We start from the raw sequence: 22754 nt of genomic DNA, 5'->3' as shown, positions 1-22754 counted from the left end.
TCATCGCACCACTTGGACGTCCAACGGCCCTACAGGATGTTGATAATCCCATTTAGATGGCCCTGGAGCTCTGAAAACAAGTCTACCTGTTGAAACCATGAAACTCTGCACTTGAGTTTGGCCTGAAACTGATGCCCCGTGGTTGCTCTGACACCATCATGCAAACGGAGCGGCACAGGCAACCGTGAATGAGCAGAGGTGAATATGACCCTAAGAAGGGTTCTTCCTGCCAAGAAAAGGGCAACAGCGAGGCCAGAGAGCAAGGAACGCTTCTGAAACCTTCGTGTTGCATCGCTTCAAGGCACACCATGGTGGCGAAGGACCTGTTGACTCCTGCTTCATCAGTGCATTTCTTCCAGAGATGAGAAACACGAAGCCTGAGCAGAGAACGATGCAGCCTGCGACACCCAGGTAATGGGAAGCCAAGACTCATCATTTACTTCCTGCTTAAACTGACTGCCACCCCGGAAGAGGCACTGGAAGCACTTACCCTCTCCTGCGTTGGTGCACATGCTGTCTTGCAGAGACTGGTAGACATCCTTCAGCTTGCTGAAGTCACTCACATGGACAGTGTAGTTTCTGTCCCCCGCCATCATCTCGAGCTCCTCTTGGTTGGCCTGTCCTACACCCACAGCATAGATGACGATGCCCTGGCGCCTCAGCTTCGAGGCCGCGTCCCCGAGCAGGTCTTGGTCATGGGACACCCCATCCGTGATGACGATCAGCATCTGCTTCACGTTCTGCTTGATGTGGCTGCCGTGCTCCTCCGTGAACAGGCTGCCGGCGTGCTCCAGGGCCCGGGCGGTGTAGGTGCTCCTGCCGGTGTCCCGGCGCCTCCTCAGATGCTCAACGACCGCGGACCTGTTCGAGTAGGTGTTGAGGTAGAAGAGAACCTCGGGCTGGTCAGAGTACGTGAGCGCTCCAAACTGAACTCGGTCCGGGCCCACGTCCGATTTCTTCACCAGGTGGATGGTGAGGTTCATCATGCTTTCTTGGTCTTGGCGGCTGATGCTGCCTGAGTGGTCCAGCACAAACACGATGTCTAACAGCTTAATCCTTTTACAATCTGAAAGGAGAAGAAGGCAGGCATCGCAAACCTGTTCTGCAGCAGGTTCTACGCCGGCCGCTCAGGAGGGAAAGCCAACTGACATCTGCCACGAGCCTGCCATGGGCCAGGAGCAACTCTTCACTCAGGGGTGGCTGTTGCCATGTTTTGGAGAAAGAAGAGGAGGCTCTGAGATGTCCCACTTGCCCGGATCATGATTGCAAGGACATCGGCACCTTTAATGGACAGGACCCCATGACCGGTGGTCCCCACGCCTCCCCACTCTGTTCTGCTAAATCTCATTGGGACGTGCCATGCCTTTTGCTAAGCGGTCTTTCAACCAGCAGGGCATGTCAGAAAGTCATTCAGTGTCAGTAGAGTGGTGACACGTGACCAGTGTTGGTCCGACCAGCCTGCAGTGCTGAAGGACTCCGGGGCTCAGTGAATACACTGGGAGTTTCACCTGCTCGGCTTCTGGGAGAGAAGCTTTCCCAGGTGCACCAGGCCTCTTCACATCTACCTGTGTTCCTTCCCCTGACCTCCTGAAGTGAAAGTCAGAAAGGCCCCACGTGGCAGCAGAGCTAAACTCCTATCGCCTCATCCTAGCCCCGACCCCTCCTCCACGTGAGAAGCCAAGTGGCCACGCTGCAGGATCTCCAAAGTGTCAGCCAGTTTCCACCCTTCCTCCCCTCAGTCACTTAAGCATGTGCCTCCCCAGGGCTCCCTTCCTGCCCCCTCCCACCTGCCTACCCTACCTCCAACCCTTATTTCTGGCAACCAGGTCTCAAAATTCCAAGTCTCATCCACTGTGGAAGAGCCCAGGCTGTGTCAGGAGGAACCTGGGGCCGTGACCCACTGGGATGTGGCGACTAGTCACCACTGGGTGAACATTTAATGAGTCGACTTGATAAACATGTATGAGGTGAGCTCATACACAAGTCAGCTAAAGTTTCACAGCACCAAGAGGCTCGGAATCACTTTTTGGAGGAAGAAAAAACTTCCAGTTAAGCTGTGACAAGGGAAATCTTAGAGCTATTGCCTGAAACTCAGAGTTTATCTTAATTTGTTAACTTTCTGAAGTTTTCACACACGGGATTCTGAAGAACGAAGTCCAAAGGAGGTGTCTGTGTTGCCAGAGGAACAGCATACAAGAAATGTACTAATGCTTTGGTCTGTTCCCTTCATGGTGTCCAAAACACAGATCACAACATGTGATAGATTTATAGCAAGTTCTCACTCAAGAACCATTAAAATTGACAGGCTTGTGGGGAGGGCAGAGCTCAGTGGTAGAGCACACACTTAGCATGCACCAAGTCCTGGGTTGCATCCCCAGTACCTCTATTAAAAAAAAAAAAAAACAAACCTAACTACCTCCCCCTCTACAAAACAAAAAGAAAAGAAAAAAAACTGATGGGCTCAAACTGCAGGTTGTTCAATATAATTCAAAAAGCGCTACAGTTTGTCAGATGAAAAGGATGATGCCTCACTCCCAAGCAATTATTTTTTTTTTAAAGTAACAAGGTGAAGTTTTCCAAAGAGATGGATGCATGAACAGGCACATGTGAAATGCTAAGCTGACTGAGGGTAAGAAGGCTAACACAAAGTAATGAAAACACACACCATATATTTAAAACACAGAGGGTTTTGCTGGGGCGGCTGGAGTGTGCTTAGGATATTGTACTTAACTAACAGGACGATGAATTTGTATCTCTAATTAGTTACTGCTTAACAATGGTTATAGGCAGCCAAGAAACAATTTGGAGGAGTCAGCTGGGATTAAAAACTGGCTCTGGAGAACTCTAGGTACACAGGTATTAAAGAGCTGGAAGTTACATATATAAATCTGAGACCCTCTTGGAATATATTTGAAGTCATCAAAGTCAGACTACTTTGCTGACAAGTTAGTGGGCAAAATTGCAATATCCCTAGAAATCATGAGTCATGAGTGTTTTACTCAATATAGAGAAGACCAAAAGTTAAGACTGAAGTCCAGAGTGCCAGTCACTGTCCACCCCACTCTGAAGTCGTCAGCACCCACCCTCGAGCCCTGAAGGGTGACAGGGTCCCTTACCGTGAAGAGCGCACACACGGAAGACGAGCTTTTTCTCTATAGCCTTTAGATCATCGAAGTTCTCAACATGGAAGACCAGGCTGCTGTCCCCACTGATCTCCTCCAGCTGAGACCTAACGGCACCGTACACCCCCACGGAGAAGATGGTCACACCTTTGTCCCGAAGGGCTCTCGCGGGGTCTCTGACTTCATCTTGGGCTTCTCCATCCGTGATGAGGATGAGGAACTTTCTGACTGTGGGACGGCCCCCCCTGGGCTCGGTGAAGTAGTCAGCTACGAAGGTTAGTGCACTTCAAGTCAAAGTGTTCTGGTCGATGTGAGACATGCTGTCTATGGCATCAGAAATTTCTCCTTGTGTGAAGTATTTGTCAAGCTGGAATTCTTCCTTATTATAGTCACTGAACTGGATGACACCAATCCGGACTTTGTCTGGACCAACCTGAATCTTAGCTAATAGGTTTTTCATGAAGGTTTTCATTTTCACAAAATTTTCAGGTCCTATACTCCTAGAACCATCCACCAGAAACATGATGTCAGCCTTCATGTCTTCACATCCTGCACGTAATCAAAAAGACCAGAAATAAACCAGGTTGGCATGGCTCTCAGGATCCATGCAGACAGTAAAGCAGAAATAAATCCATTAATCAGAAAATATCAAAAATTAACTCAAGCAACTGCCGTTGCACCTGAAAGTGTTACTTCTTTTATAGAAGCCTGTTGACTAGAACCCTAAATCAGAAATTCACTGAAGATGACCTAAGAAGTTTTAAAGAAGAAATGCAACTCCCGGAGTATGCATTCATTCATTCGTTTCTTCATGCATGCATTATGCATTTATTCATAATTCACTCATTCATAATTCTTGATGTGTACAAAATGGCAAACTTCAGGCTATGGGTTAAAGACACAATGGTGATCAAAAAAGGAAATCAGAGAAGAGCAATCAATTTTAGACACTAATATGAGTAATATTCTATGGTTTTATGTATTTTCTTGAAACACAAAGTTCCCAGGAATATTTATATAGCACAATTTTCTGGGATAATTTAAAGTGATTTGATAAACACTATAAATCAACATTAGAAATTGGGGTCAAAAGCTTTTACGAGAGGTAATAAAGACATTAGTAAGTATGTATCCATTCAACATGGACTGTTTATTTATACATAAAATTTGTAGATATCCTACTGATGGGAAGTGGACATATATATGCACATGTAAATAGGTATCTGTACACATATATACACATAGAATACTAATTTCTATAAGCCATAAAATATGTTAATAACTCATAGTACAGGTGTGTGTATATGTATACATACATATACATATACGTACTATCGTGCATATATATTATATATAGGCAAATATATATTTATATTACATACGTTTATACATTAATATATTAATGTATATTAATAATATACTAAGACAAATATGTATTTATTTATATATATCACATATAGACAAAAGGGTTAAGACTAAGAAGATACATGCTAAAGAAAATATATTTACAGGCTGTGTAAACGCAGCATGTATCTTCTTAGTTACCACCTCCATTTTCTTACCAGCCCCCCCCCACTATGCGCAGAGTCTATCCCATACTATTTGAAAATGAACAGTGAGCATCAGCCCTAGAAGAATTAAAAGATGCTGACTATTTTTAATAACTTGTATAAGGCCCGCCAGGGGGCACTAAGGCCATCACTGGAGATCCGCGCTGCCCTGGGGCCATTTTGGAAGTTGTAAACAGGGAAGTCACTGAAGATGCTGGTGTCCTTGGCAAAGCCCCAGTGCTGTGAAATGTGCAAGGCTCTCTTCCAGGAAACGCACGTCAGAAGAAGAGACTTATACATGTGGTTTACTATTCACAGAATCTACCTTCTTGCCTCTACTTGGAACAGAGACTGTTTCTTGTCCTCTGCTATCGGTTCCCCCATCTCTTCCATGTCAATAAAGTTTCAACTGGGCAGATGGTCACCCAGGTACAGACTATATTTCCCAGGCTTCCTTGAAGCTAGATGGGGGCCCTGTGACTGTGTTCTGGCCAACAGGTCTGAGCAGGAGTGATCTGGCCGCTTCTGCGTCTTAATAGCGAAACAATGGAGCTCTCCTGGCCCCATCTCCCTTCCCACAAATGCAAGGTGATGGGAACAGACGCTCCACTTTTGACCTAGAGATGGATGCTCTGTTGTGCATGGACCAGCCTCTTTGCTAGACCAGGACGGCTTACCCTGGACCGTGACACAGGAGTGAAACAATATTCCGGGTTGTGCAGTGTGCGGTCCTTTTGCTGGAGCAGCTGAAACTGCCCCTTAACCAATACACTGTGTCTCCCTCCATCCACCTCTGCTGAGACCAGTCAGGCTTTTTCTAGGCCCTTCAGCTCAGCTCCTTAGCCTTTCTGCCTCTGTTCTCCATCTCGTGGCCCATTTCCTGGCCCACAGTTTGCCTCCTCCATTGAGTGTGCCAGGGGTTGGGCTTCTGAAATGCAATTCCCTGAGCTACAAAAAGCATACTGCACCTCTTCAGACTGGTCCATGACCTCCTCCCTGGAGAGACCTGACTTACAATCCAGCTTATGCTTCCTGAAGCCCTTTTACTCTCCTTGGCATCAGCTCCAGGAAACGTCAGGGAACATTGACTCTGGTCCTCTTTCTAAGACATCCTGAAGACCCCACGCTGCTACTGCCCACAACAGGAAGAAAAACCGATTACATTGTGATTTAGGATTTTGCTTTGAGTCCTGCTTATGGGCTCGCTTAGTTTTCTTTTGATTTGAGTGACTCAGAGAAAATTCCAACACACTGTCACTTTTGTAAGTTCAAATAAGTGAGAATTCTTTTCCTTTTCTCCTCAGGGCACACCTCAGCCAACTTTTACAAGAGCTAAGTTTTATGCAGCGCTGACCGTGGGCCAAGCACTCTTCTAAGTGTCCGCACACATTATTACCTTTAAGTTTCACAAGAAGCCTACACACAAGGGACCAAGGCAGGAAGACAGTAAGTAACCACTCCAGGTTGGCAGCCCATCACTGATAAAGCTGGCGTGTGGACTTTGATGCTTTGACTCCTGCATCCTTTATCCTAATCCAGAAGCTAACATGCCTCTCAGCAGACAGCATTTTCATGTGCTAAGACCAGCCATCAACACATACCATCTTCCATTAGTAAGTGGCTATGTTAATAAGAGAAATAACAATCAGGTACACGAATTTGCAAGTTTGTTCTCCCTAACTTTTGGTTACTTGGTTTTTAGCCAGAACAAAAATACAAATACGTGTTTCTGTATGTACCAGGGTTTCATATGTACCAGATCTGCGTTCACCATAGAGGAATAATGGCTGGTGTTTATGACACTAAACCTACAAGGATACTCTGATGTAGGCACTGTCCTGATTTTACAGATGAGCAAGTTCAAGGCTCAGGTAGTGAAGCGAGTTGAACCCTAATCTAGTTAAAGTCAGAGCTCATCTTCTTTTCTACTGTACTTACCTGCCTCAGTGAGTGTGTGTACATGTACGCGCGTGAGCACGCACACACACACACACACACACACACACACAGGATATAGTGCCTCCTACCCCTCACAGCAGTGGGCTTTGTCAAGGCAACAACACTCTTAGCAACCTTCCCGCTTCTGACTTCCAAGATGGCCCCAGGACAGCTGTCTGTAGAGGGATTCTCCAATCTCGGCTACGGGTTTCAAATGAGGGGCTGAATCCCTCCACAGTTGTGAAAGAAGTCAGCAAAGTGTTAGCCAGACCACTGGTCCCCTCGCTCCTTGTCTGAGCCTGGCTATTTGTCCACCTGAAGCCACGAATGAGGTACAGGGAATAAAGCCTTTTTGTTTGGCTTACCTTTCTCACTGCAGATGCTGCGAACAACCTCGTCTTTTATGCTCTTTAAAGAATCAAAGTTCTGCCCAAAACTAACCCTCTCCTCTTGCCCAGCAATTTGTAGTAGTTCTATCTTGTTGGCCTCCCCGATGCCGACTGCATGAATGGTGATGTGTTCAGCCCGCAGTCTCTCAGCAGGTTCCACAACGCCATCCGTTGACATCCCGTCAGTCAACACAACGAGGTAACAGGGGACCTCGGTGGTCCTGTGTCTCCTGTCCTCCCTGATCACTCGCAGCATGAAGTCCAGTGCTGCCCCAGTCAAAGTGCCGCCTTTGAGTTGCTTGATGTTAGAAACAGCCTGCTTTAATTTCACATCATTAGAATAGTGACTGATATTAAATTCCACTTCCGTCGTGTCTGAAAACTGCACAGTGCCAACTTGGACTTTGCCTGGGCCGATGCTAAACATATCTATCACTGCCGTCATAAATGCCTTGATTTGCTCAAAGTGTTTGTCCTCAATGCTGCCGGAGCCGTCGATGAGGAAATAGAGATCGGCCTCTTTTGTATCCACACAGCCTGCAGAAAAATGTAAAGTGGAAACTGCATTTTCCATGAATTACAGAGAATCTGGAGTGAACATTCCAAGTGGGTTTGCACAGGAGCACGAGGCTGGGAAGGTTCTAAAGAATGAGGACCCTTCAGAAGCCTGGACACTTTCCTAAGCACATTCATGCCCGTTTTCGCCTTTGAAATTTACAATCTCATGAGGAAATTGAAACTGAAGGAGACATAGGGGTTTGTCTGAGGTCACACGGCCAGTAATTATAGGGTAAGGACCAGATTCCCAAGTATCCAGGCTCTTAGTTAAAATCGTTCTAGTATTGACACCTGCCTTTTCAGACAGTTTCTGCCTTATCATTTCCTAAGAAATGGGATGGGATAGATGACCTTCTGTTCTTATTTCCCCAATAACCTCTTCTGCCTGGAGCAACTAGAACAATATACTTAAAGCTAGAACAAGGCAGCGCTATTTACAGCAGCCAAGACAAGGAAGTAACCTAAACGTCTATTGAAGAGGACTGGATAAAGAAGCTGTACTATATTTATACAATGGAATACTACTCAGCAGTAAAAAGAATGAAATATAGAGAACAAACTTATGGTTACCAGCAGGGGAAGGGGGTGGGAAGGGATAAATTGGGAGCTTGAAATTTGCAGATACTAACTACTGTATATAAACTGGATAAACAACAAGTTTCTTCTGCATAGCACAGGGAACTATATTCAATATCTTGTAGTAACCTACAATGAAAAAGAATATGAAAACAAACATATATACATATACATACAACTGAAACATTATGATATACACTAGAAATTGACACATTGTAAACTGACTATACTTCAATAAAAAAAATTTAAAACAAGATTAAAAAAAGAGTGAAATAATGCCATCTGCAACAACATGGATGGACCTAGAGATTATCATACTAAGTGAACTGAGTCAGACAGAGAAAGACAAATATGATACCACTTATATGTGGAATCTAAAAAAGAAAAAAAAAACACAAATCTTATTTACAAACCAAAAATAGATTCACAGACATAGAAAAAAACTATGGTTACCAAAGGGGAAGGGAGGAGAGGGATATTTAGTTTGGGATTAGCAGATACAAACTACTATATATAAAATAAACACCAAGGTCCTACTGTACAGCACAGGGAACTATACTCAATATCTTGTAATAACCTATAATGAAAAAGAGTCTGAATATATATATGTGTATGTATAACTGAATCCCTTTGCTGTACACCTGAAACAATTGTAAATCAACTATACTTCAATAACAAAATTTAAAAAAAAAACCAAGAACTAGACCATATTACTCTTCAACTTAAATGATTGATTACTGCATTTAGAATTTAAACATGAAAAGTCAGCCTGGTCTTTCCCCCTGCTTCTCTCTCTGACCCTGTTTCCAGCTGTTCTTCATCTTACTCACCGTGTTCCAACTACATGGGCTCCTCTCTCTGCTTTAAACATGCCCCAGGGCTTTTGCACATGCCCTCCCCTTTCCTGGAATACTCTTCCCCCCAAATATTCACATGGCTGATTCATTCTCATCTCAATGATGTGCCAACACAAATGGCAGTAAAAAGTCCTTCTCTTCCCTTCCAGCTAAAGCACAGCAATCACTGTCTCTCTCGTCACCCCATTTGTTTTCCTTATGGTGCCCATTACCTTCTGAAATACCCTATTCATTTGTTCATGGGCCACAGAATGTCATCTCCACGAGGGCAGAGACTTGACTTAGTTTTCCTCTTCCACCTAGTAGGCCTGGTACATCCCAGGATTTCAACAAAAAAATGTTGAATAAAAAAGCTCTCAGTGTTCCTTCCTGTGCTGAGCAGATTCTGTGAGAAAGTGCTTTAACATTCCTAATAGCCTGCTCACAACTCTGTCTAGTCCTCGGTGAAACTGGGTAGAAGAAAACAGCGCGCCTTGAAAACTTAGGTTATGTGCGCAAAAGGTTGAGGATGTGGAAGGATGTTTATTTTTTTTAACTTTTTTTATTGATTTATAATCATTTTACAATGTTGTGTCAAATTTCAGTGTGGAGCACAATTTTTCAGTTATACATGAACATATATGTAATTCATTGTCACATTTTTTTCTCTGTGAGCTACCGTAAGATCTTGTATATATTTCCCTGTGCTATACAGTATAATCTTGTTTATCTACTCTGCATTTTGAAGGATCTTTAAAATACAGGACAATTTAGTCACTTCAAAACTATTTTCTTTCTGGATAGTTTTTGGGTGGGGGGGATTTATAGCTACTGACACTCCTGTAGGCTACAGTGAGTTGGTCCTTAAGAAATAAGAAATTTTGGAAATACATGTAACCCTGAGCATTAAATTACGAAATCTACATGTAAAGTATTAGGGCAAAGATAAGCAGTGATCTGCAAAAGACAGGGTTGATCCCAGGCCAGCAAAACTTAACAGCAGACAGAATGAACGGATTTATACAGCTAATAAAGAAGAATTAGGTATTCTTCAGAAGGAAGAATGGTGGTCAGCAATGAAGTAGAGAAAAACCCCCGAGTCCTAGCAGGCAACCATGGCAAGACCCATCCAACCCCACCTGGAGCCGGGCTGGTCCAATACACTAGCCACTAGTCACACACTGCTATTAAAATGTGAAATCAAGCAGCTTAAAATTAAATACAATTTAAAAGAAAGCTCTTCAGTTGTCATAGCCACATTTCAAGGTGCTTAACAGTCCTATGTGGCCAGTGCCTAACATTCTGGATGGTATAATTATAGAATATTTCCATCAAAAAAGTTCAATTGGACAGTGCTGAAGAAAAATGTGTCCCCTGGCCCACGACCTCACCTGCACAATTATGTCAAGAGAGAGGCAGAGATGCAGATCTATATATCTGATTTTAAATTACATTCCCCTGATTAAATACCGCTAGACATTTCAGTCACAAAACTAACTCCCTTGCTCTGATTCTACAACCTCCAGCACTCTTTGGATGACAATTTAGCTGCTCACTGGTCTACATGCCTACAGGGACAGACTATATTTCTCAGAGGACATGAATGTCCAGGCCCCTGAGCACCAAAAGTTCCATTACAAAGGTAATTGCCATCCTTTTGTTATACATCAGTCCCTCGGTTTGGTTAATGTGAGTCTTCCCTGGACTGAACAAAGTTCTAGTTAATAAATGAAATGCCTACTAGTGCCAGATGTGGTGGGTACCTCAGGGACCGTCAATATTGATGAATTCTCTCTGTCTGACCACTCTAAAACTGCACAGCTGGCTACCCAACTCTAGACCATGGCAAATTCACTACAGTAGTGGTTCTCCAGTATTCCTAGTGTGAGTTCATTGGGGAGCTTTCTAAAATGCAAGTGCCTAGGCCCTACCCACAGAGACTAGAGTCATTGGGTTGGGCCACTGAATTGCTCACAAGCTTCGCAGCAAACTCTGATAAGTTCACAGTAGACACTTTGGGTGCCCTGCCCGTAACCTCTCAAGTCCTTTACTATTTTGTGTATACCAGTTTCCGTGCTCTCATTCCAACAGCTAGGACCTGTGTCTGCTGGTACATGGGCTGCTTTCCAGCTGTTGAAAGTGTCTGGAATGTGTCTGGAAATGTATATTCCCTCAAGTATGCTGGAATAGAAATTCTCTTGTTACCTTGCCCCTTGACGACTCTAAGGTTTCACCCGTGCTGTCTCTAGACTGGTTCTGTGGATCTGACCCTCCCTGAGAGTTTCCTTATCATCCTGCCCTCATGTTCCCAAATCCTCACTTCCCTACCCACCCCCAGTTTTTCCTGTGTATATTTCTAATCCATTGATTTCACATGACTCCTTATCTACCATCTATTTCTGAGGAACTCAATCTAACTCAGGTACCAATGTGTGAGAGCCACTGAATTAACAAGAAGTCACTTACTAAGATCTTCTGAAAGATAGCCATCCCCTTGGATGGCCCTTGCCCTAGCCTCGGTCCTGTATCTTCCCATTTAGAAATTCTATAACAATAATAGCTTTTTGTCACATGACTGCAAACTCTCTGAGATAGATCACACTACACATCTCTCCTATGCTCTAAAAGTTTGTACTAGACCAAGGCGACTGCCACTCTGAGGGACTCCCTGTGTATCACTCAGGAAGTAAGAGGGGCCTGGTTTCTTGCTGCTGCCTTGCAATGTTTATGTGCCAGAGGAAATTCAGGGCTGGCCCAGGGTGCGCCCTTAAACCTTCAATTGACTAATCTGAATTTAAAATTAACCCTTAGCAGGGTAGGTATAGAGCTCAGTAGTAGAGTGTGTGCTTAGCACGCACAAGGTTCTGGGTTCAATTCCCAGTACCTCCATTAAAAAAAAAAACACTTTCATATCATTGGAGGATTATAATTCTCTACCATGTGAATGCTGCCAAATTCGAGTCCCAATTGTTGGGCAGCATTTTATCTGCAGGGAAATGTGTGAAGGCAAAAGATATCTCAGAAATTAGATAAATTCAAAGCCACATCAAGTCTCTTTAGGCAAGTATCTCTGAGCATCTTTGAGAAGAGCTCAGCAAAACCACAGCAGATTCACAGAGCATCTCAAATAGGATATCCTCCCTTTGAATGATGGAGGAAAATAATTTTAAAAGATTAAAAAGTGAGAAAAAATCATGGTTGAGGATAAAGATATAAATACAATGATAACCCCTGCAAGGCTTTTGTAAGAGCAAAACATTGACAATGATTTCTACAGCCAACAATTTAGGAGGTGTTAAACAAATTATGTCATATCCACAAGATGGAATATTATTTCCAATCTTTAAAAAAATGTTGCAAAAGAATGTTTAAGGAATTGGACAAAAGTTCATTCTATAAGGTTCATAGAAGAGTGAGGAAGGCATATAGTACTGGTTATCCCCAACATCCATTCTCCCCTTCTATACCAATTAGTCCCCAGTATTTGCCTAGGAACTTGGCTGCCCAGATAAACACTACACTTTCTAGCCATCATTTTTACAATGAGGTGTGACACGTGACCACGTTCTGGCCAATGGGATGTCAGCAAAGGTGGTGTGTGCAATTCCTAGGAGTGTCCTTGAAGAAAAGGAGGTGGAAACCTGCCGTTTTCCTTCTCTTCCATTGTTCTTGTTGCTGGATGTGAATGTAATGCCAGGAGCAGTTATCCTGGATTATGATGCTGAGATCAGAGGCAAACACAAAAAACAACAACTTAGAAAGAGACAGGGTCCCTGACACTGTGGTGTATCACCCAGCTTTTTAAACCTACCTTAGGACTTATGTGTGAAACAGAAAAAAAAATAGGTTTCATCCTGTTTAAATCATTGCTATGTTTTTTCTTTTGTTAGTCACACTCAGCTATAATTGTGACTGATACAAGGTACCTAACAGTGCATTCCTGCACTGTCCAATATGACAACCACCAGCCTGTGGCTATTCTAATAAAGAGAAATTAAAATTAAATTATATTTAAAACTCATTTCTTCAGTTATATTACCCACATTTCAGGTGCTCAATAACCATACTTGGCTGCCTTATTGGACAGTGAAGAGAAGGAACATTTCCAGCACTGCAGAAAATTCCATTCAACAGCACTGATATTCACAATGTTACATCCTTTTTAAAAAAAATGTGTGTGTGTGTATGAGTGTCAAGAGAGAAGAGAATAAAAGATAAGAGAAATAAATGTTAAGAATGGCTTTATCTGACAGCTAGGATGACAGGCGATTTTATTTTCTTCTTTATGTTCATCAGCACCATGAAACTATTTTATAATTAACATTGTTTTTTTTACATTTTATTGAGGTATGATTTGCATGCTTAAAAAATTCATTCATTGCAACCATTCAATAATTTTTAGGAAATTTATGAAACTGTGCAACCATCAAACAAAATCTGGTTTTAGAACACTTCTATAATCCCTAATCCAATTACAGTCAGCCCTTGCTCCTGCACTGGCCCTAGGCAACTATTCAGATTACTTTTATAATAAGAAAAGTATTTTTTAAAACATACCAGTTTTATCAAGTTCCACTTGTTCAGAAGTAGTTGAAATTTGGGACCATATTTCATTCTGGAGCTTTTTCAGGAAGTTCTTACTGTAAGTTTCCAAGTCTGCGTAGGACTTCAGCATGGAGAGCATCTGTCCCGGAGGGTAAGACACTATTTCTTCTAATTGGGTCTTGTTAGCTCCTTGGATGCCTGTGGCAAACACAGTTATGTCCTCCAGTCGGAGACTCAGGGCAGCCTCGCGCACCTGGTCATCGGACGGTCTGTGAGTGACCAGGACTGCAATCTGAGGCACTCCTTGTGCCCTCCTGCTACCATTTGAGGCTGAGAAGCCTTCTGCCCTCAGCTTCTCAAGGGCAACCCCTGCGTTGGATTTTCCAGCCCGCAGAGACAGCTTCTCAATTTGCTTCTGAAATTCCGATTGGGTTGTGCTTGATTTCAGAAGAGAAAGCGTCTGGGCTCTGTCACTGTAACTCATCAGGCCAAGCCGCAGGCAGTTTTCTTTCACACCCATGGAGGAGGAGATGTTCCTCAGGAAGCTCTGCAGGTTCCGGAGATCTTCTCTGGTCTCAAGAGACTCATCTACCAGGAACATGAGGTCAGCAAGGGAATCTTTCTGACACACCCTGGGAGAGGGAACTGTGGAGAGAAAGCATGAGGATTAGCACAAACCCCCGGCCCAGGGTGAGAAACGCACTTTGCAGATTGTCAACAGGCATCCGTGAAAATAGAAGTAGTCGTGACAGATGCAGTTAGCAATTTTTTTTAACTGAAAGAAAGATAAAAAGTCTGAACAAAGTTACATTGATCATTGACTCCAGAGGCTTTGCAATGCTCTTTCCTCTAACTGAAGAATGCTTCTTACTAATTTTCTTCCCACATCCCATCACCATGGACTTCATGACCACCACCACCAGTATAACCACCACTACCACCACCACCATCACCTCCACCTCCATCACCACCACCATGGTCTTCGTGATCATCAACACCAGTATGACCCCCATTACCAACAGCACCATCTCCTCCAACTTGACCACCATCACCACCACCATGGTCTTCACGATCACCAACACCAACACCATCACCATTACCGCCACCTCTACTATCCCTACCAACAACAATCACTACCACCACCAACAACCATCACTCTGCCACCACCAGCCTCACCTCCAGCAATGCCACCACCTTCATCTCCAACACTCTCACTACCACCACCTCCACCAGCCACCACTAAGACCTCCAAGTCCACCACCACCAGTATGAACCACCACCACTTTCAAGTGTTGGGATGCAGGCATGAATTAGTAGAAAAATCTCTGACCTCAGGGAGCTTACATTCTAGAGGCAGGTCAGATGAATAGATTATACCCCTTCAGACCACAATAAATGCTAGCAAGGAAATAAAACAGGTGACCTAACTGAGCTGCCCTATGCTATGGATGTGGGGTGAGGACTAGCTTATCTGAGACATAAATAAGTCAGGGAGGGTCTCTCTGACAGGATTACATTTGGGTTGAGATGTGAATGAAGAAAAAGATTCAGTTACATGTGGTTCAAAAGGAAGAGGATACTATTCAGCCATAAAAAATGACAACATAACACCATTTGTAGCAACATGGATGTCCCTGGAGAATGTCATTCTAAGTGAAGTAAGCCAGAAAGAGAAAGAAAAATACCATATGAGATTACTCATATGTGGAATTTAAAAAAAAAAAAAACAAAACAGAACATAAATACAAAACAGAAACAGACTCATAGACATAGCATACAAACTTGTGGTTGCCAAGGGGGCAGGGGGTGGGAAGGGACAGACTGGGAGTTCGAAATTTGTAGATACTGACAGGCATGTGTAGAATAGATAAACAAGATTATACTGTATAGCACAGGGAAATATATACAAGATCTTGTGGTAGGTAGCTCACAGAGAAAAAAAAAGTGACAATAAATATATGTACGTTCATGTATAACTGAAAAATTGTGCTCTACACTGGAATTTGATACAACATTGTAAATTGACTATAACTCAATAAAAAAAAAATTACTGAAAACAAAAAAAAAGGAAGATGAATTCTGGCAGAAAGGCCAGCAAGACGTAGGAACAAGCAAGAAGCCCAGAGCATGTATGTCTTAGCTGTGAAAAACATAAGCACAGAATCTGCCATCAAAAGTGATAACCTCATATATCCAGAGGGAACCCTAATTCAAAAAGACACCTGCACCCCAATGTTCATAGCAGCACTATTTACAATAGCCAAGACATGGGAACAACCTAAATGTCCATCAGCAGACGACTGGATAAGGAAGCTGTGGTATATTTATACAATGGAATACTACTCAGCCATAAAAAAGAATAAAATAATGCGATTTGCAGCAACATGGATGTTCCTGGAGAATGTCATTCTAAGCAAAGTAAGCCAGAAAGATAAAGAAAAATACAGTAAGGTATCACTCATACATGGAATATATAAAAAAAAAAGGACAAATTAACTTATATATAAAACAGAAACAGACTCACAGACATAGAATACAGACTTGTGGTTGCTGGGGGAGAGGGGTGGAAAGGGATAAAGTGGTAGTTCGAGATTTGCAGATACTGACTGGTATATATAAAATAGATAAACAAGTTTATACTGTACAGCACAGGGAACTATATTCAATATCTTGTAGTAGTTCATGGTGAAAAAGAATATGAAAATGAATTTATGTATATTCAGGTATGACTGAAGCATTGTGCTGTGCACCAGAAATTGACACAAGATTGCAAGCTGACTATAACTCAATAAAAAAAGAAAAAAAGAAAAAGATAACCTCTACTTTTTTCTTTTGTATTTTGCTAAACACTGAAGAAGCTGGAGTTCAACTTCAAATTGGGGGAAACCTCAGAGCTGCTTTATTTGGTGTTGTGGGACCTCTTACTGCTTTGAATACATGATTAGTAATCAGCTGCCCTGTATACCTGTTTTCAGATTTCATTTCGACAAACAAGCACTGTAATTACAGCTATTAGAATAAAATCACTTTACTATTCAAAAGGGGGGGGGCAGCTAGGAGGCAGAATGGGCTGAACTTCTTTAGCAGATGGTGACACTCATGAAAGAGATTTTTACCTTAAGGAAAACACACACACACACACACACACACACACACACACACACACACAAACTGAGAAGCAGCGCAGGAGAGGATGAGCCAATGGCGCGCGCGCCTGCAGGGCTGCCGCGTTGCAGCGCTTACAGCGCGCAGCGCCCCCTTCTCTGCCCGGTCTCTGTCTAAGGCGTTGGTTCCCACCCAGTGTCCCTATATATTGACAAGCATTTGTTGAGTATTTACTGTGTGCCTCACACCGTGCCCAGCACTACGAGGGAAAGAGAACAGACAAGGATCTTATTCTTTATCCACAAGACTTTCACTGATTCACTCATTAAGAAACAGAGCACCGGCTCACTGCCAGGCACGGCGTAGACCCAAAGAACACGGAGGGGAATGGAAGTTACCAGTTCTGCCCTCGTGGTACTAAAGGTTCATGTGGGGGTGGAACCAACACAGAACCCGGTAATCTTACAGCCTGGGAAGTACGCAAGGAACTGGGAGACCGAAGAAAGGACTCTGAACCGAAAGCCTCGGGAGAGTAGGACTGAGGTTTACACAATGATTGAAATGATGGCAGGAGTGATTCAGCTGCAGGAAGGCTGGGGAGCACAAGAGGATTCCTGTGTCGGAGGAAACGCAGAAGCAAGTGAAGAAGGGGTGAGAGTAGGGTCCCGGTGCGGACACCGCCAGTACTTCCTTACGTCCAATCACGGAAACCAGAATGGGGTCTGCGAGAGAGGAGGGTGCAGCCCGTCCCATGGGGACGGGGCGCCTCTTCAACCAAGGGCTGCCTCACCTGCGCTTTCAGCGTGGGCTGCTCCCTCCGTGGACTGAGCCGCCTCCTTGAGGATCTGCGTCATGTTCAGGGAGAACGCGCCAAGGTCTCGGACCGTGCGGAGGCGGTAGTGGAACTGGGCCGTGGCCACGGCCTTCAGGGTCTCCTCGGACACACTCTGCGTCCCCACGGAGACGATCCGCACCCCGTCTTTGCGCAGGGCCTCGGCGGCCTCTTCCACGGCATCCTCAGGCTCGGCCGAAGCCAGGACCACCAGGATCGGGGGAAACTGCTTCCTGTCCCTTCCGTTTGAGAAGTAGGTCCTGTGCGCCTCCCGGAGAGCGTTTCCCAGGCGCGGGGAGCCGCCCAGGAACCCGAAGTTCTTCTTGAGGTGGTTGAGCATGGCGCCCCGGCTCCTGAAGGCGCTGAGCTGGAACTCAGAGTGGAGCTCGTCGCTATACTGGGCCAGCCCCACGCGGTACTTCTCCACCTCTATAGGGAGGCTGCTGATCATCTTGGTGATGAACGTCTTCAGGAATGGGAAGGACTTCACTCCCAGGTGGTCGGAGCTGTCCACCAGGAACACCACGTCGGCGTACTCAGGGCCTGGCCCTATTAAAATAAGAGACAACAACCCCCAACAAGGTGATGGTTCAGCCTTGATGTTTTCTCACCAGTACTCCTTTGAGACTATGTCCTAGAGTTAAGGATCACTCAGAAGCCCAAGGAAAGTGTCTTCTGGAGGTCTCACAGAAGAAACCGTCCTTGTTTATGCTAAAATGTCAAACAAGAGGGCCTCTGTAAAGTTAGCGATAGATTTTTTTTTTTTCTCAACTGGATGCCAGGGTCAACCGACATTTTTTTTTCTTTTTTGGTTGTGGAACCCAAAACATTTTGACACTGTTCTAAAAGAATAAATGATGTGATACTGGAAAGGCCCCGAGTGGTCTGTGGACTAACTTCTGAAACAGCATGGAGTAAGCAGCTATCTTGGGTCGGAGCAGACAGAGATCTGAGATGGGGACGTGGGTATAGGGCTTTCCGCGGGGAAGCAAAGAAAGAGGAGCAAGTGTGAAGCAAAGCAGGATGTGGCTGGATCCAAGGGGACTCTGGAGCATCCATTCCAGCAGAGTGTCCCCCTCTGGGGCAAGAGGGACAGTTTTTTGCCCTCGTCTATTAGGCCGTCATTGGCCGCAGACCTTCCCCAAGAACTGGAGGGAAGGAGCAGAGGATTATGGGCATATCCTCCAGGTTAAGGTGGTTCTGGAAAAGCCAAGAGCAATTCTCCTGAGAAAGTGGGGTTCAGCCTGAGCTGTGGCAGGTGATCCTCCCAGCAGCTGGGGCTGGGGGAGGTGTGCCAGCCTGATAAAGAGGGTCTGCACAAGGGGAGGCGCCAACCACGCTGACTTCAGCAGTCATGATCTGCCACCTCCACACTCTCAGTGAGAGACCTGCTGGTACATGTCTAACCAAGCAGGACATTTCTTTCAAAGTGACCCCGAAATTCATCAGGGAATCCTAGGGTCACAGAGCACAGAGCTAAAAACACTTTTTTTGAATGATGTTTTTAGTAATTACAGAAGATTAGAAAACCCTAGCTCTCATATTCCAGATGTATATAAACTTTGCTCTGTGGGGTTCCTTTTTTTCCCTTTTCTTCCATTTATTAAGGCCAACCCACAGACTGACCTACAAAACAAATGGGTTGACTCTATTCACAGAGGCATGGAACATTGGAACTTAAGCAAATCAATGAATATTTAAAGTTTTTCTAGCCAGGTGTAGCATAATTCATGACTTTTGCCCATGGCTTTCTGTCATCTTTAAGAGCTTAAGTTTGCTTGATATTGTGTACCTCCAACTATGAAGAAATGTTGTCTACCTTGACTTTTTAGTAAATAAATACCTTCTTTCTATGTATTAAAATAAAGATTTGTTGAGACATAAAAATATGTATTTTCCTAAATAATAACAATCATAAAATATACTGGTACCTGGGCTCTGATCTGTCAGTGTTTCAGTCCAAAGGTTTAGGACAAATATAATTAGCAGGGTCTTCATCTTGTTAGTGAAGTTCTCTTGCTTTTACTCTGTTAAAAAAATGTTATTTACACCATGAAAAATTTCACTGTATAATAAGAAAAAACTACTAGGAAAGTCGTGTTCCAGCACAATACACTGTAAACAGGTATTTGTCAAAGCGATGCCAGGTGTTCATAAAACATTCATCAAGCATTTGAATATTTGTTGAAAACAGATAATGCTAGTATTTGTTGAGTCCTTACCATGGCTCAGATACTTTCTCAGTGCTTTATACATATTAGCTTATTTAATCCTTGCAACAGTCCTACAGGGAGGTACAACTACTGTAGCCACGTGACAGATGAGGAAATAGGCACAGAGTGGCTTGGTAAGTGGTGGACCCAGCACCCTAACCCAGACAAGGCGACTGCAGAGCCATAAGCTCTTAACCACTGTGCTGTGAGCACTACACAAAATCTGTGAACTCGCAGAACTTACACAGTCACTATTCTTTACCCTCTATGTTTGTGTCAACTATAATTATTGTATATGTTCCCAACTTGGCTCAAAAATCCAACAGCTACTCATATTTCTTTCTTCATTAAACCCTTGTGAAAACTGTTCTCTCACTGGTGGTTATACTCAGTTTTACAAATTACTTTTAATTTCAGCATTTCTCCCCATGAGCTCACAATCAATCAGAAATCTTCATGGGAAATTACAATCTTACAGAAATTCCACCAAGTCAAAGTTGTCCATTATTAATAGGGAAGTAGATAAAATGACCAATACTCAAAAATGGTGATGCCTTCAATGAGACACCAAAGGTGTAAGTGCCGAATTTTATTCTACAGTTGACCTTTCCAGGAGTTCTTTTGAAATTGCTAATCATACAGGAAGATTGAGAGAATCATTGGAAACTAGATTTGAAAGACATCCTATAGATCATTTAGATTAAACTCTTATTTTGCCAAGGAGGAAATTGAGGCTTCCCAGAAGTTGGTGGCTAAATCATATCAGCAACGACTTTCAAATCTATACACACTATATTCTAATACACCCTATATTTGACTTATTCATTAACTTAATTATTGGGACATAATTCACACCGTATAAAATTTAACCTTTAAAGTAGACAGTTTAATGTGTTTTAGTAGATTAACAGGATTTGCAGCCATTCTCACTAATACCAAAACATTTTCATGACCCTCAAAGAAACTCCATACCCATGAGCTGTTACTCCCAATTCTCCCCTTCCCAGAGTTCCCAGAAACCATTGATCTGCTTTCTTATTTATGGATTTACCCATTCTAGACATTAATATAAGTGGAACCATGTATTATGTGATCTTTTGTGTTTGGATTCTTTCATTTAACATAATGTTTTCAAGATTTATCCTCGTTGTGACATGCATCAGTACTTCATTCCTTTCATGCCTGAGTAATATTCCACTGTATGAATATACATTTAACAAATCTGTTCATCAGTTGGTGAATATTTGGGTTGTTTCTACTTTTTTTTGGCTATTATGAATAATGCTGCTATGAACATTTATGTACAAATTTTTGTGTGGGTATATGTTTTCATTGCTCTTGGGTAGACACCTAGGAGTAGAATTTTTGGTCTTATGGTAACTTTATGCTTAACACTTTGAGAAATTGCCAAATTGTTTTCCCAAGTGGCTCCATCATTTTACATTCCCACTGGTAAGGTACAAAGGTTCCAATTTCTCCACATTCTCCCCAACACTTGCTATTGTCCATTTACAGTAAATTTGATGATACAAAGGAACAGATCAACAAACTGGGAGGCACAGTGGTAAAAATCACCCGTCAAATAGAAAAAAATATTTTTAAAAAAATGAGGCTAGTTTAAGAGACTTCTGGGACAACATCAGACATACTAATGTTTGCACCATAGCAGTTCCAAAGGAAAAGAGAGAGAGAAAGGGGTAGATAACTTATTTGAAGTAGTAATAGCTGAAAAATTCCCTAACCTGGGAAAGGAAAAGGACAGCCAGGTCCAGGAAGCACAGAGAGTCTCAAATAAGATGAACCCAAAGAGATACACACACACACATACACACATTGTAATTAAAATTAAATTAAAGATAAAGAGAGAATATTAAAAGCAGAAAAAGCAATTAGACGTGCAAGGGAACTCCAATTAAGTCTATTAGCTGACTTTTCAGCAGAAACTATGTAAGCCACAAGGGAGTGGCACAATATATTTAAAGGAATGAAAGAAAAAAAATCCACAACCAAGAACCCTCTACCTGGCAAGGTTATAATTCAGATTTGAACGAGAGATCCAGAGTTTTACAGATAAGCAAAAGCTGAAACAGTTCAGCACCACTAAACCAGTTTTACAAGAAGTGTTAAAGGAACATCTCGAAGTAGAAAATAAAATACCACAACTAGAAAGACAAAAATTGCTAAGGGAAAAATCTCATTGGTAAAGGCAAATATACAGTAAAGGTAATGGATCACTACTTATAAAGCTAGTAGGAAAGTGAAAAGACACAGTAATAAAACCATCTATAGCCACGATAAGTAGATTAGGGGTACACAAAACAAAAAGATGTAAAATATGATGTCAAAACATTAAATGTGTGGTGAGGGGAGTACAAAGGCAGGGTGGTCAGAATGTGTTCGAACTTAAGAGATTATCAACTTAAAATAATCACACACACACAGAGCTCATGGTAACCATAAACCCAAATCTATAATGGATATAAACACACAAGACAGCGAAAGGAATCCAAACATAACACTAAGGATAGTCATCAAACCACAAGGGAAGAGAGCAAAAGAAGAAGAAAGAAGTCATATCAAGCAACTTTTCTGACCAAAATGGTATGAGATTAGAAATCAACTACAAGGAGGGGGAGGGTAGAGCTCAGGGGTAGAGCACGTGCTTAGCATGCATACTTCCTAGGTTCAATCCCCAGTACCTCCAATTAAATAAATAAATAAACCTAATTATCTCCTCCCCCCAAAAAATCCCAAATCCATAAAACCCAAATTCATAAAAAAAAATTTAAAAAATCAACCACAAGAACTACAAAAAACACAAACAAGAGGAGGCTAAACAATATGCTACTAAACAGCCAATGAGTAAATCAAAGAATTAAAGCAGTGAATCAAAAACACCTGGAGAAAAATAAAAATTGAAACACATGATCCAAAATCTATGGGACGCAGCAAAAGTGGTTCTAAGAGGGAAGCTTATAGTGATATAAGCCTACTTTAGCAAACAAGAATAATCTCAAATAAACAAGCTAGCCTTATGCCTAAAATAACTAGAAAGACAAGAGCTAACAAAAGCCAATGTTAGTAAAGGAA

General features: G+C 42.8%; 1 protein-coding gene across 1 annotated transcript in view; it reads right to left on the bottom strand.

Annotated features, from left to right (window-relative positions):
• Positions 1 to 22754, bottom strand: part of COL6A5 (collagen type VI alpha 5 chain) — a 117120-nt gene that overhangs the window by 78881 nt on the left and 15485 nt on the right. Inside the window, 6 exon segments of the mRNA XM_010961237.3 lie at positions 491 to 1066; positions 3117 to 3671; positions 6976 to 7536; positions 13527 to 14159; positions 17410 to 18000; positions 19383 to 19478. Coding sequence (XP_010959539.2) covers positions 491 to 1066; positions 3117 to 3671; positions 6976 to 7536; positions 13527 to 14159; positions 17410 to 18000; positions 19383 to 19449 — 2983 coding nt within the window. The 5' untranslated portion in view covers positions 19450 to 19478.

This window comes from Camelus bactrianus, chromosome 1 (genome assembly GCF_048773025.1).
Source record: "Camelus bactrianus isolate YW-2024 breed Bactrian camel chromosome 1, ASM4877302v1, whole genome shotgun sequence".
Classification (NCBI taxonomy): Eukaryota; Metazoa; Chordata; class Mammalia; order Artiodactyla; family Camelidae; genus Camelus; species Camelus bactrianus.
This window is presented reverse-complemented; position numbering and strand designations above follow the sequence as displayed.